The 13,522-nt window shown below is 36.3% G+C and overlaps 1 protein-coding gene across 1 annotated transcript in view; it reads left to right on the top strand.

The window, feature by feature from the left end:
* Nucleotides 1-13,522, top strand: part of MKX (mohawk homeobox) — an 81,283-nt gene that overhangs the window by 6,868 nt on the left and 60,893 nt on the right. The window contains exons 4-5 of the mRNA XM_017853009.1: nt 3,759-3,912; nt 4,341-4,676. Of these exons, the coding sequence (XP_017708498.1) occupies nt 3,759-3,912; nt 4,341-4,676 (490 nt within the window). The remainder of the gene's footprint in view (nt 1-3,758; nt 3,913-4,340; nt 4,677-13,522) is intronic.

The raw sequence follows: 13,522 nt of genomic DNA on the forward strand, positions 1-13,522 counted from the left end.
GAACAATGAGTAGATGTTAATGCTTCCTCCTCTAATAATGGAAGTCTCATATTCCTGTGATCTGTCCACATATGATTTGTTAAAACTGCTATGTTCCAAGATTCTGTCTCCACTGTTGACATAACTCTGTTTTTGGTTGGTACTGAGTGTGCCTGCTGAGATATATATGCTGTTATCAGCTATAAGGCTTCTAACAACTGTTAAATATTCAACAAAATCTCAGATCGGTCCTTATTCATTATTCCAAGTGTTATATTACATGGTGTGGGAATGAAATGCTCAATATTTCAGTTGAATAGCTCAGAAGTTTGTTAATTCAGTGTGCTCAAAGATGGACAGATGCCAGTTTATCCCTTTGGGTGTACTATAACAATTGCTTTGTCAACATGATGAATGTAAACACTTTTGTTAAAGTAGGATGAATATTATTTAGTTTTCCCTCCCAGCTTCTAGATGGTTGGCCCTCTAATCTTTCACTATAAAATATGGGAGATAGATAGACAGATAGATACCAATATAAAATATAATTATATAAATTAGTCATATCTAACTATCTCCCATATTTTATAGTGAAAGCTTAGAGGCCCAAACATCTATACATATATACACATATAGCATTCAGTTTGACATTAAAATTCTGTTCCAGAACCTATCCTTGGTAAGGAGATCTGTTTCGTGTAAAATACAATTTGAAGAGAATATGAATGACAACCCGAAGGAATCCATAGTAGATTAAAAGTAGAAAATTTGAACCGATATTTTTACCTTCAGTGAAACAGATGGAATTTGCATTAATTCATCAAGAAAGAAATGCAAAACAAGAATATGCAAATTTGTTAACCAGCTATTTGCTGTTTGCAAGACCTACTGCAAATACACATTAAAGACCTTGGAGTGTATCTATCTGTTAGGTTGTACTGAAAAAAAACAAAACAAAAAACCCCAGCAGAATACATATATTACCAGATTGGATGGTGGTCAATTTATGAAATCAGTTTTGAAACAGTCTATATTAGACATCAGCAAACCTTTCTGGAAAATCACCTAATGTATAACTATTATAATATGGTAAAAAATAAAAGACTATGAGTATATAAAACATAAAAGAGATAAGACTCCTATGTATAAAAAGTTAGTTAATCCCCTATGACATTTAAATCATTTAAATGTTCCCCCATTTTTGTCTGTTAGAAGGATAGTGTATTACTTTTTTTAAAATTAGAAGGCCATTGCATTTTCATTATAAGAAGAGTTTCATAAGAATTGGATTTTACACTGCACTATGTGTGGTTGCTGTGTGAAGATTTAAGGTTAGTCTGAATTATATCCTGTTTAGTAAAGAAAGTTACAAAAATGTTTTGGAGTTGAATTCTAGTAAATATGAATGATCTAGGGGAAGTTGCAGGTTGTACTCTGTGTGAAAGGAGCAAAGAAGGACAAAAACACTCTTGCTGGAGACAGTACTGGTCAACAGAGGGAGATTAGTACCTAGTATAAAAGAAATTAACATTGCTGTAGGGCAACTTGGGCTGTATTCGCCCATCTTAATTTTTAGAGCTAACAAGGATATTAGGAACCATCAAATCCATTTTAGAGATGAAGGATTCAAAGTTCAGTAAAGTTGAATGACGTATCCAAATTCATACCGCATGGTTTTGGCAAATTCAGAACAGGAAGCCAGGTCCTTTTCCATTGTATGGTGATTATGGGATAACAGGACATTTATGAGGATTTGAAGAAGTGAAGTGATTAAATCAAAATGGTGCATCAGTTCTTGAATTTGATGATAGTTGCTAAGATCCATTTAAGAGAACAGAATGGAAGAGAGGGGAGTTAGAAAGAGAAATGTTTTCAAATTCCCAGTTAGTAGTATAGTTGGATAAAGTAGTTGGATAAAGATTTTGACAGTGAGTTGAAGAATCCAAGGGAAGTTTGAGAAATTTCATGAAGAAAGGGATCAGGCTCCTTGTGCTTCCACAGCTAATGTTCACCGGTGTATCCCAGTTAATTATGTGTAGTTCTTTTCTGCTAGTCCTTCTGGGAGTGCAGAAGACAAAGCTTATTCATTCCTAGAACTTAACACCATGGCTAAAGTACAATAGTCACTCAGTAATTTTGTTGTCTGTCTGTTGAGAATGGGAAGGACTGAGAATTTGAATTCAGACTGAGAATTTGAAGCCAGACTGAATCATAGTAATAGTAACATAGCTTAGCAGGAAGAAGTGTTGATGAAAACTGACTTCTGAAATGCCATAGTGAGATAATATGTCATTGCATATAAATTTGAAAGGATGACTATCATTGCTTCAGGTACAAAGAGGGTAATACTGACTATATTGAATATTAAATACATATGGGAAACCCACCATGTGTTTACCCACGAGGACAGGGAGAAAAAGTATAATTTGAGGGTTTTTTAAAAGTAGAATAATAAGGATTTGAGTAATGCACAAAAAATGTTTATTTATGGTATAAATCTAGAAAAAAAAAAAAAAGGAGAAATTTCCAGTACAAACACTGCCACACAAACCATTATAGTAATCTGGCCTTTCTTCAAAGCCTAGCTTAAATTCCTCAGTTTGGTCATGTTCTGGACCAAACTGGCAGAAAGACTTAATTCTCTTCCCATGTTTCATTCTTTTAAAGGCAAGTATTGCCCTTTTGAGTTTCTAAAAATCTCTGCACTGATGATAACCTGATATTTTAGAAGAAACCTCAAGTATCAAATCCAGTAGCATCTTCAAAAAAAGAATGAAAGTATCTTTTCTTTGTCTTGAAATGTTTCTTTCTTTGCCTTCAACTATTTGTCTAAGCAACACTTGACCTTTAGCTTAAAGTGAGGAGTTCTTTGGTTTATTTTCCTCCTCTTCACCGATGGCTCTGCCTCTGCTTGTTTTGCTAGCTCGTCTTTTGGAAGCAAACAGGTCCCACCTTTTTCATCTCTAATGGTTTCCAAAGCTTGGTCTTTGACCCTGCTTTCATTCTTTCTACTCTTGCAACTTTGATAATTACCTCTGTGCCTTTTCCTCTTGAATTTGGTCATCCCCTCCCTTCAATCTCAGATACCACTTTTATTTTCTTACCAGACATGTCACCAGTATTAGCACCTCAAACTAGACATTGCCCAAGCCAAACACATCATTTTCTCCTCAAAAAGTTTTATCTCGTTCCCCACATGCACTACCTTTCTCTTGGTTACACAGGTTTGCTGACTCAAGGTCATCTTTAACTCTTCCCTCTTCCTCAGCCCCTACAATTTCTCTGGAATTTCACTTCCATTTGTTCCTGTGTCCTCTTTATTGGGAATGCACTTCCCTTCCCTCTCAACCTGACCTATTCTGGACCTTCTTCAAAGCTTCACTTAAATTCCTCAAAAAGGCTGGAGTCACATATGAAAGTAACCCCTCTTTCCTTTGGACTCCTGTATCATTTTAATGTCTGATATGCCATTCATCACATTCTTTCTTATATTAGCTATTTGTATACCCTCCTACTTCTCTGACTGGACTTTTCTCTTACTAGAATGTTTTGAGGTCAAGGCCTCTTCATTTTTCCTTATTCCACAAATACACTCAGTGTCTGTAGTAAGCAACATGTTTGTCGAATGAATGAATGGATATGAATGTCCAGTATTCTTATGTCCTAAGAATATTTAATGATCAGAGGTGCTGAGAGAGGCTTAGCTCCTTTGTGAGAAAATAATTGCACCATGGATAATGTTTTTAAGTTTTGTTAATTGAAAAATAATACCGTTTTAGGTGTCAAATTGGTTTGCTAATGCAAGACGTCGGCTTAAGAATACCGTTCGACAGCCAGATTTAAGCTGGGCTTTGAGAATAAAGTTATACAACAAGTATGTTCAAGGCAATGCTGAACGGCTTAGCGTAAGCAGTGATGACTCGTGTTCTGAAGGTTTGTTAATATTTTTATTTTGCTTCCTTTGTTTTGCCTCTATAGCAAGTTCACCATAATTGCTATTTTTAAGGTTGCTCTCACAAAATATGATGGTGCTATAATGGTTCTTTTTTATTGCATGAAGTAACTTCATTTTTATAATACTATAAATGACCAAAGGAATGATGGCCATTTCCTCTTGTTTATAGATATACCATATGTCAGAATAACATATTCAGTGAAATTCATTAAAATTAAAATACCATAAGTGAGAGATGACATAAATATTTGCTTTCATTGCCTAAAAATTGATCTTGAATATCAAAGATAATTTTATATACTTTAAATATATTTCCTTTATATATTTTAAAGGATTAAATATAAGAGTTGGGTGGCTGGGGGAAAGTATACATACCATCCTACTTAGTGATACTGTTCCATTGTAGATGGAGAAAATCCTCCAAGAAACCACATGAACGAAGGGGGCTATAATACCCCAGTTCACCATCCCGTGATTAAAAGTGAGAGCTCGGTCATCAAAGCAGGAGTGAGGCCAGAGTCACAGGCCAGTGAGGACTACGTGGCACCCCCCAAATACAAGAGCAGCTTGTTGAACCGTTACCTTAATGACTCTTTGAGACATGTCATGGCCACGAACACTACCATGATGGGAAAAACAAGGCAAAGAAACCACTCGGGATCTTTTAGCTCCAATGAATTTGAGGAAGAATTAGTGTCTCCATCGTCCTCAGAAACCGAAGGCAACTTTGTCTATCGTACAGGTAAGCCCATGTTTTCTGTAGTAATTCCTGTGATACCTTTTTAAAGCACAATGAAAACTGCATCAGAGGGGTTTATTTTGACAGGTATAAAGGCATCAGATTATTCACATATTGCCCATAATTCAGTTTCAAAGCTTTTGTTTTGTTTATAATTGCCAATGGATACATTTGTTAGTAGATTATGGTCTTATTGAGAAATTTTCAGTTTTCGTATTAAGGACAAGAAGTTTTATTCTTTTTCTATTTTTTAATTATAATTTTTTAATATTTTCGCTTTGTTTTATACAAAATTAACTCAAGATGGAAAATTTTCATTCTTAATGATAATTTTAATCTTCATAATAACAATGTTTAGGGGAGGTATATACTGGCTTTTATAAATAATTCATAATAGAGGATAGTGCCAGATTGTGGCCAGTCCTGCAAATACTTTGTATTTTGTCTTTTCTGTTAAATGCTTTGATTGCTAAATAGTGATGGTAAATGAAAACAAATTAATAGAGGTGCCAAGCTTTTGTGAAAGAAAGGTATAGGTCTGGCTTCCATTGCTCTGGAAATTTTACTCTCATTCCTGAAAAGCATAAGCAGGGCTGAAAGATAGCTTTTAAAATTTTACTTTCCTTCCAGAAATAAAGAATTGATTCCAACCTGTCCAAAACTTTCAGTTAGAGTAGTAGGTTTGGTAAAAATTTCTATCTTGACTTCAGTTCCCAGAGAGGTTTGCTCTTAAGAAGTGTATGAGGTGACTTTCGAACAAGGAATATGCATGACCTACATCTACATCTGGTGTAGACAGAGTCTGGGTCCTGAAAATGCCAGCAAATAGGATTTAGACTATTAGAGCTGGAAATAACCTCAGAAAGCATCTAGAACAGGGACATTACATCACAGATAAGAAAACCCAGACCAAGAACACATAGTAGGTACTCTCCTCCAGATCTCTGAGTCTGCACAAAAGATAGGAAGAACATCACTACTGTAGTCACTATTATTATCCCTCCTACTACCAATCATGTATACAGTAGTTACGGTATGCTAGGCCCTATGATATAAACTATACACATTTTACTACATCTTTTCTTCATAATATCAAGAAGCTTGGTCTGTGAACAGTGGGGCTTTATTAAGAAATCTAAAGTTGCTCTGTTAATATACCCTGTAGATCATTTCACCAGCAATCTGATTTTCAAATGTCTACAAATATATATGAGACAAATGATCTACAAAGATTCAGAGAAAATAGCAATACATTTCTAAAGACTTAAATCAACCTCATTTTCTCTTTGCATCACCAACTCTAACAATAAAAACAAACTCTAAACACTCAGAAATACAGAAATCGTCTTGTAAACAATAATTGGATCTAGGAAGAAGAAAAAAGGAAATTTAGCCAATAATGAAAATGAAGCTGGGCATTGTGGCTCATGCCTGTAATCCCAACACTTTGGGAGGCAGAGGCAAGAGGATTCCTTGAACCTAGGAGTTTGAGACAAGCCTAGGCAACATGGTGAGACCCCCATTGCTACAATTTTTTTTTCTAATTACCCATGCATGGTGGTGCATACCTGCAGTCCCAGCTACTTGGGAGGCTGAGGTGGAAGGACTGCTTGAGCCCAGGAGATCAAGGCTGCAGTGAGCCGTGATCGTGCCACTGCACACTAGCCTTGGGCAACAGAGGGAGCCCCTGTTGCAAAAGAAGAAAAAAGAAAATGAAGATACTACATATTAACATCTAACTATTTTAACCAGAGAACTTGAAAGTAATTCAGAGTTTTATGAATGTTTATTTTTCGAGAAAGGAAATCACATTGTTCAAATACAGATAATTGAAAAAAAGTAATAAAATAAAACAAAAAAGATCAAATGGAAAGCTGAAAATGAATAAGCTGAAAAAAATAAATTAAACAAGCAAAAATAGACACAAATTAAAATTGGAAATTACAAAGGAAGGAAACAGCAATCAATAAATAGTTATTAAACAAAAAAGGTTTTAAAAAATTATGATGAAGTACTACACACAATTGTTTCGCAATATACTATATGTAAATGTGTATTTAAATAAATTGGCATTCTCCACACAAAAGTTCATAAACATGAAAAGTTTTAAATGGCCAATAACTCACGAAAAATTAAGATTTTTGGTCAATCCAATTCCCAAAACACATGACTTAATTCATCCATTTTTTTTTCAAACTTTGAAGAATTAATGCTTGTGTTTTATGCATTTTTCTGGAATGTATAAAAATATCAAATTTTTTAAAAATGTAAATGTTATCTTATTTCCAAACCAGATTAAGACTCCATAAAAGTCAAAATCTTTATTTATAATACTGATACTATGAAAATACCTGAGAAATATTTATAATGTAGTATTAATTGAAAAACAATTCAAAATTGTGGGAACACTATAATACAGTTATAACAGTACAAATGTGCATAGGCAAATACAAAAAAATGACAAATACATTAATTTTAATGAGACANTACAGTTAAAACAGTACAAATGTGCATAGGCAAATACAAAAAAATGACAAATACATTAATTTTAATGAGACACAGTAATTGGTAATTGGTAATCTTTTATTTAAAATATTTTCTCATACAATATTTAACATTGCCTAGTAAAAACATAGGTTAATGACTATGCAATTTTCCTAGTGTGGTGAGTCTTCTGAAAATGCATTTCAAAAGTGACAAAATATAAAGCCAGAATGAATAGCATGCCTGTGTAGTTGATTCTTTTGAAAGTTAAATGTCTCAGTGGCTTATTTTTATTAAAGCATTCCAAAGGCACTTTGTCCAATGTATGGACTATTCATTTGCCAATTCTATTTTTAAATAAAAGCTTATTTTTTTTTAGTTATGCAAGCAATGAGAAAGCAACCTAGACATGTAAACTTCTGGTTTTACCTGCATGTGCATCAACTTAAAAAGGGCAGACTAAATGATTTGTTTTTATGGTTGGAGAATTGAGAAAGACTGGTGGCCTAAGACTGGTCTGCTGGGTTTCAGATCAAAACAATCAATGGCTGTCTTCTGTGGGAATGGAGTGACAGCGTTGCTGCAGTTGTAGCTGGGTTACCAGGCATGTATAAATAGTAAAACAGGGGATTTCAAGAAATACTTTCTGAGCAACTGCTGTGGTTTTCTCTGGCATACAACCGTCTTCTGAATTCTTTCAATTCCATCTGGTTATATCTTTCTTTCCTCCCTCACCTAAATAGAAATTTTCTAAGTCTGTATTAACACCCCCACCCCCAGTGCTACAGTAGTACAAAGATTCTGAACTTTCAAATTTTTTAAAAGAACACTTTACAATTTATTTGTTTTTGTTACAATTTATTGCTAAGGAACTTTTTTGTTTGTTTCTTTGTTTCTTTGTTTTTAGACGGAGTCTGTCTCTGTCGCCCAGGCTGGAGTGCAGTGGCACTATCTCGGTTCACTGCAAGCTCCTCCTCCTGGGTCCACGCCATTCTCCTGCCTCAGCCTCCCGAGTAGCTGGGACTACAGGCACCCACCACCACGCCAGGCTGATATTTTGTGTTTTTAGTAGAGACGGGGTTTCACCGTGTTAGCCAGGATGGTCTCGATCTCCTGACCTCATGCTCTGCCTGCCTTGGCCTCCCAAAGTGCTGGGTTTACAGGCTTGAGCCACCGCGCCCAGCTGCTAAGGAACTTTATCCATTTATTCATCCATTTTTGTTAGAGTGGCTGTTTTGTCATGAGTTTTATTAAATACATGGAAGCAAAACGCCAGTTGAGGCCGAGCACGGTGACTCACACCTGTAATCCCTGCACTTTGGGAGCCCAAGGCAGGCAGATCATCTGAGATCAGGAGTTCGAGACCAGCCTGGCCAACATGGTGAAACCCCGTCTCCACTAATAATACAAATATTAGCTGAGCATGATGGGAGTTGCCTCTAATCTCAGCTACTAGGGAGGCTGAGGTACGAGAATCGCTTGAACCCAGGAGGCAGAGGTTGCAGTGAGAGGAGATTATACCACTGCACTCCAGCCTGGGTGACAGAGTGAAACTGTGTCTCAAAGAAAAAAATAAAAAACTAGTTGAAAGTTGGTGTAAGAAAGGATAATGCATCACTGAATTTTATTTCACTTATTTTATTAAATTCTAGGGGCAGAAGTCTTGTGGATTATAAAGTAGTAATCCTAATTGAAGATACTGCTAGAAACATCAAAGCAAATGCATACATATTTTTACTGATTTTACGTAGACATTATTTCTCTGTAATCCAGTCTTTGGCTTCATGCCAGGTACATAGCACACTCTCAATACAGATGGGTTAAAACATTTTGACAGCAGTAGTTATACCATTACAATTGATCAGAATTATTAAGGTTATTGCGTCTAAATGTAATTAATACTCAAAGGAAATTTAGTCACTCAGTGTCATCCATTGAATTAAGTCATCTAAATTAAAATTATAATATGTTTTATCATGTGAGCTTAGCGAATGTCAATTTTCAGAAGTTTGACTGAGTGAATTTCCTTACAAACTGACCTCCAAGCCTCTAGCCTCCAGCTGGTCTGCTCTCAGAGGTGCCAGGCTAAGGAGTCCCAGTGTAATATCCACCTCCATTCCTGTTGAACCAGGGTTCAAATTCTCCATATGGAACCATCTTTGCCACCTTACAGAGTGGATTCTCACTGGAACCTTTCCTAACCTGAATTAGAGTTTGACTTTACCCTCAGAACCAAGCCTATGAAATTTCTTTCTCTACTGAAGAGGAAAGAGGTTTCTAAGAATGAGTAAATCAGGCAAGTCTTGAAATAAAACCTGTGGAGTTCCCCTCTTGTTTTGCTCGACTTGAAGACAAGTCCCTGTTGCATTTTCCCTTTCACAGATCACAGATGATTAGTTTATTAAGGCCTAGTGCAGGCCAGGCCTGGTGGCTCATGCCTGTAATCCCAGCACTTTGGGAGGCCAAGGCCAGTGGATCATCTGAGGTCAGGAGTTCGAGACCAGCCTGGACAATATGGCAAAACCCCATCTCTACTAAAATACAAAAAAATTAGCCAGACATGGTGGCGCGTGCCTGTGATCCCAGCTACTAGGGGAGTGAGGCAGGGGATCACTTGAACCTGGGAGGTGGAGGTTGCACTGAGCCAAGATCATGCCACTGCACTCCAGCCTGGGCAATAGAATGAGACTCTGTCTCAAAAAAATAAATAAACAAAATTTTAAAAGCCTATTGCATTAGAATGGTTGCTCTATGAGCCCCATGGCTCTGTCAGTATATACTTCATAAATTTATCCTGCTCCCAAGAGGCTGAATGTTTAAACTTAATCTTGTTAAACTCTCTAAAATCCCTCTTAATTAGGCACATATGGTATAAACCAAAGCATCTAGGCAGATAGGAGTCTTTTCTATGTTAGTATGAATTAATTGGGCTAACTTCCCATTGCTTGACGGAGGTGAATATCCCTGGGAAGAAATGAAGATTTTGATTGAGAGAAAGAAGAAGTCATTTATTGGTGCATGGGACACTTTGGGAGGTAGGATCCATTTGGATGTCCTGCTGCAGTTGGAGACGTGGAACGAAACGAGAGAACAAGGCATTTTGGTTACTGGGGAAGAGGAACAAGGACGTAGAAAGTTTGGGAGGATAACAAGTCCAACTGCCATCTCCAAACCTTTTTTCTTGGCTCATAATGACCCTCAGGGGAGAAAATGTTCTTTTTTCTTTTCTCTCTCTTCCTGCACACTGTGTACTTTAGAATTTAAGCTGATATCAGTAGTAAAATCTAGGTATGCTCATGAGTTCAATAAACCATTGGATCTGCCTGGGCTTCAAGCTTAATTTATGGCATGGTTTCTTTGGAGAAATGTACTCTCCGTTCTAAACAACCAATGTAACAAGGACCCTTCTGGGACAGAATCCACTGGTATATGAGGTGCTGCTCCTATGTGCACTCATTCCACGTGCAAAATGATAATTAAGAGCCACTCCATGAAGGCTCTGGCTTAGACTCACTGGAGGCCTGTGTTTGGTGCTGGCCACTCTATCCATGAAACCATATTTAAATGAACCAGAAGAAAGGTTTAAAAGATGCCTTGGCAGATCTTTTGAGCAGTGAATATTCCCCGACAATATCTGTTTCCTTCATTTCAACTTTTGTTTTGGGGGGTAGCTTAAAAAAAGTCTTATGGCGGCATCAAGAGCCATCTGTGTTAAGGGCCCTGCGTTGAGTGCCTCGGTGCACACGCACGGTTTCTCTTTTGGGCTTTTGTTACCAGTAAGTCTACCTCGGACACTTATTTTCTTATTTTATTTCCCTTTCTGTGCTGTCACTTTCTTGCTTTTAGTGAAAGAATTAAGCTTTGCCTTTTGGATTATTCCAGACATTCTTTTCCTGGCATGCAAATGACTGTTGATGTACTCCAGCAGAGAATAATAAAAGCCTCTATCAACAGTCCAGCGAGTGACATTTAAAGGATACTTGAAAGGTTGTCCAATTCCTTGTCTTGTACCTTACCTAACAAAGGCCATCTGGGAATGAGGTATTTCACGTAAGTCCAATTTCCAGATAGCAGAAATTTAAGGACCAATTTAAAAAATAGAGAATTTTCTTCTCTTCTAAACTTACACTATTCAGCACAGCTTTGGAGAGGTACTTTAATGATCTTTCTATTCTCTAAACTTCCTCTTCCTTGTATTTCTTATATTGTTCCACCCTTTCAAGTCAGTAACCTCAGGGTTAATCACAATCGGAAACTTGCCCCTCACTCCTTTGAATAACGAGCCTTGTCTTCCTGACAGCCTTTTAAAAGGGAACTTTTCTAATTACTTATTTCTAAGCAGAATCTTTAAAATGAGATTTATACAAATGCTGATCCTTGAATATGCATGGGCTTACTATAGAATTATAAAAGCTTAAGCACTATTCGGAATACCATAGATTCTTAGTAAACATTTAGGAGTCATGGTAGAAGCAAAACACATTGGCGTGAATTCTTTCTGAAGTTCAAATTAATTTGATGTTTGAAAATTACATTTCTTTCTGGCTTCACTTACAAAATCCAAATGCAATTGTACCTGGGTTTCACCCATTTTGAAGAACTGAGAGATTAATGGCAGACAAGAAGAGAAAAAAGAAGAAATATTGGCAACACGAGCTGTGTGCTGGCTCCTTCAGGGGTGGCTTTCTATTCCGTTTTCTTTGTTATTTGGTATCACATGAGAGCCTGAAAATCCTACATGTAGATAGATGCTGAGACTCGCACTTTCATACTGTATGGCTTACAAACAAATCGAAAGTATGAGGCAGTTTAGCCTAGAAACTGTACAGATATTTTAGGGTTGTGTTAGCTTCTGACATTTTGTCCTTTTACATTGTGGTACCTAAAAAAGATAGCAACGCTGATTTCATATTTGGCTGAATGTGGGCAGTTGTTTTCCGAAATGCAGCCGCATCCTATCTCTTTCCTTTGGTACTGGCTCTCACTGCCTTGTATGTATTAAGAGTTCCTGGAGGCCCTGAAATGGTGTTGTATTAATTTTATAATTCCCCTAGCGCTTACTACCGTGTCTTTCACGTACTTACTCTATAAATGTTTCTTAAGTGAATGAATTCATGTTTTGATGATTTAGTATGTCTGCTCCTTAAATCATAAAAAAATTTAAATTTACTTAAGTATATGTTGATCTGTGTTTGTGAACAGAACAAGAGGAAGGGTCCTGAATAAGTTTGAATTGGTTTTAAAAGTTTTAAAAGAAGAGAAACGTAAAGTAAAAAAAAAAAAGTTAAACAATGAAGCTGAAAACAATGAAATGTTTAAGAGAGTCAAAAGAAAAACATAGAAAGAATAAAATGAAACTAAATCGATTTTCAAGTAAAAGAGAAACTTCCAGAGAGATGCAAGGATGAAAAATGGAAAAATTTAGCTAGTTTAAAGAAAATCCACCAAATAATAAAAAGCATAGCCGACAGACAAATAGAAACAAATGGAGCTTTCACAAATTTGACTTCACTAAGTAGTGGGATTTATTGTTTACTTAGTACCATACATAGCCTTGGAGGTGAGACTTAAGAAATAAAGCACAGATCTAAATCCACTCATGTAAACCCTGCTGCCACCTTTACTGTCAGGGTTGACAACTTACTGTCAGGGTTGACAAGAACCCCAAGTCAAAGTTGTGACTTTTTAAGAATGACTATTTTTAGCTGCATATGAGACTAGGAGAAAGTCCATACAGAAATTTTACACTTTCTCTCTCCTCCATTTGCAGGAGCAAAGATCCCGTACATTTTTGATATTTTCCTGTTAAGAACAAGTTACCAACCTGAAATTTTGATCTTGTAAAGCCATTCTCTGTATTTTGGCATTACCGTTCTACTGATACTTATCAGCAAATCGATCATATTTGACTTTCTGATACTCAGTGCATTTCAGACTTGCTTCAGTGGTCAGTCACATCCTGAGGCAGCTTCATAGAATTCTTGTTCATGTCACTATATTTAAGACTGTGTCAGTATTTCCATTAAGAGGCTTTCTCATTCCCTAGGGCTTCTAAATAAGTCGTAAAAAATCAAGCCAAACTCAAAGCTGGCATAAAGGGGTCCTTTTTTTTTCTTCTCCTATATATAAGGAATATAAAGCTTAACTACCATTAATTCTATATTTAGTTAGGTTTGTAAACGCTTTATACACTGACAAGACCAAATAAGATCCATTGACGCTTCTGTGGCCTAAGATTAAAAGAATTTCAAAAGATTTACTGTCTGTGAAAACAACAAGACATTCTATTTAATGAATATAGCCCAATGAATATGGAGGTGGTTTCTTTTCTTCCTTCTTCTTCTTTTTTTTTTTTTTTTTTTTTT

This window comes from Rhinopithecus bieti, unplaced genomic scaffold, assembly GCF_001698545.2.
Source record: "Rhinopithecus bieti isolate Rb0 unplaced genomic scaffold, ASM169854v2 scaffold_35615, whole genome shotgun sequence".
In the NCBI taxonomy this organism is placed as follows: domain Eukaryota; kingdom Metazoa; phylum Chordata; class Mammalia; order Primates; family Cercopithecidae; genus Rhinopithecus; species Rhinopithecus bieti.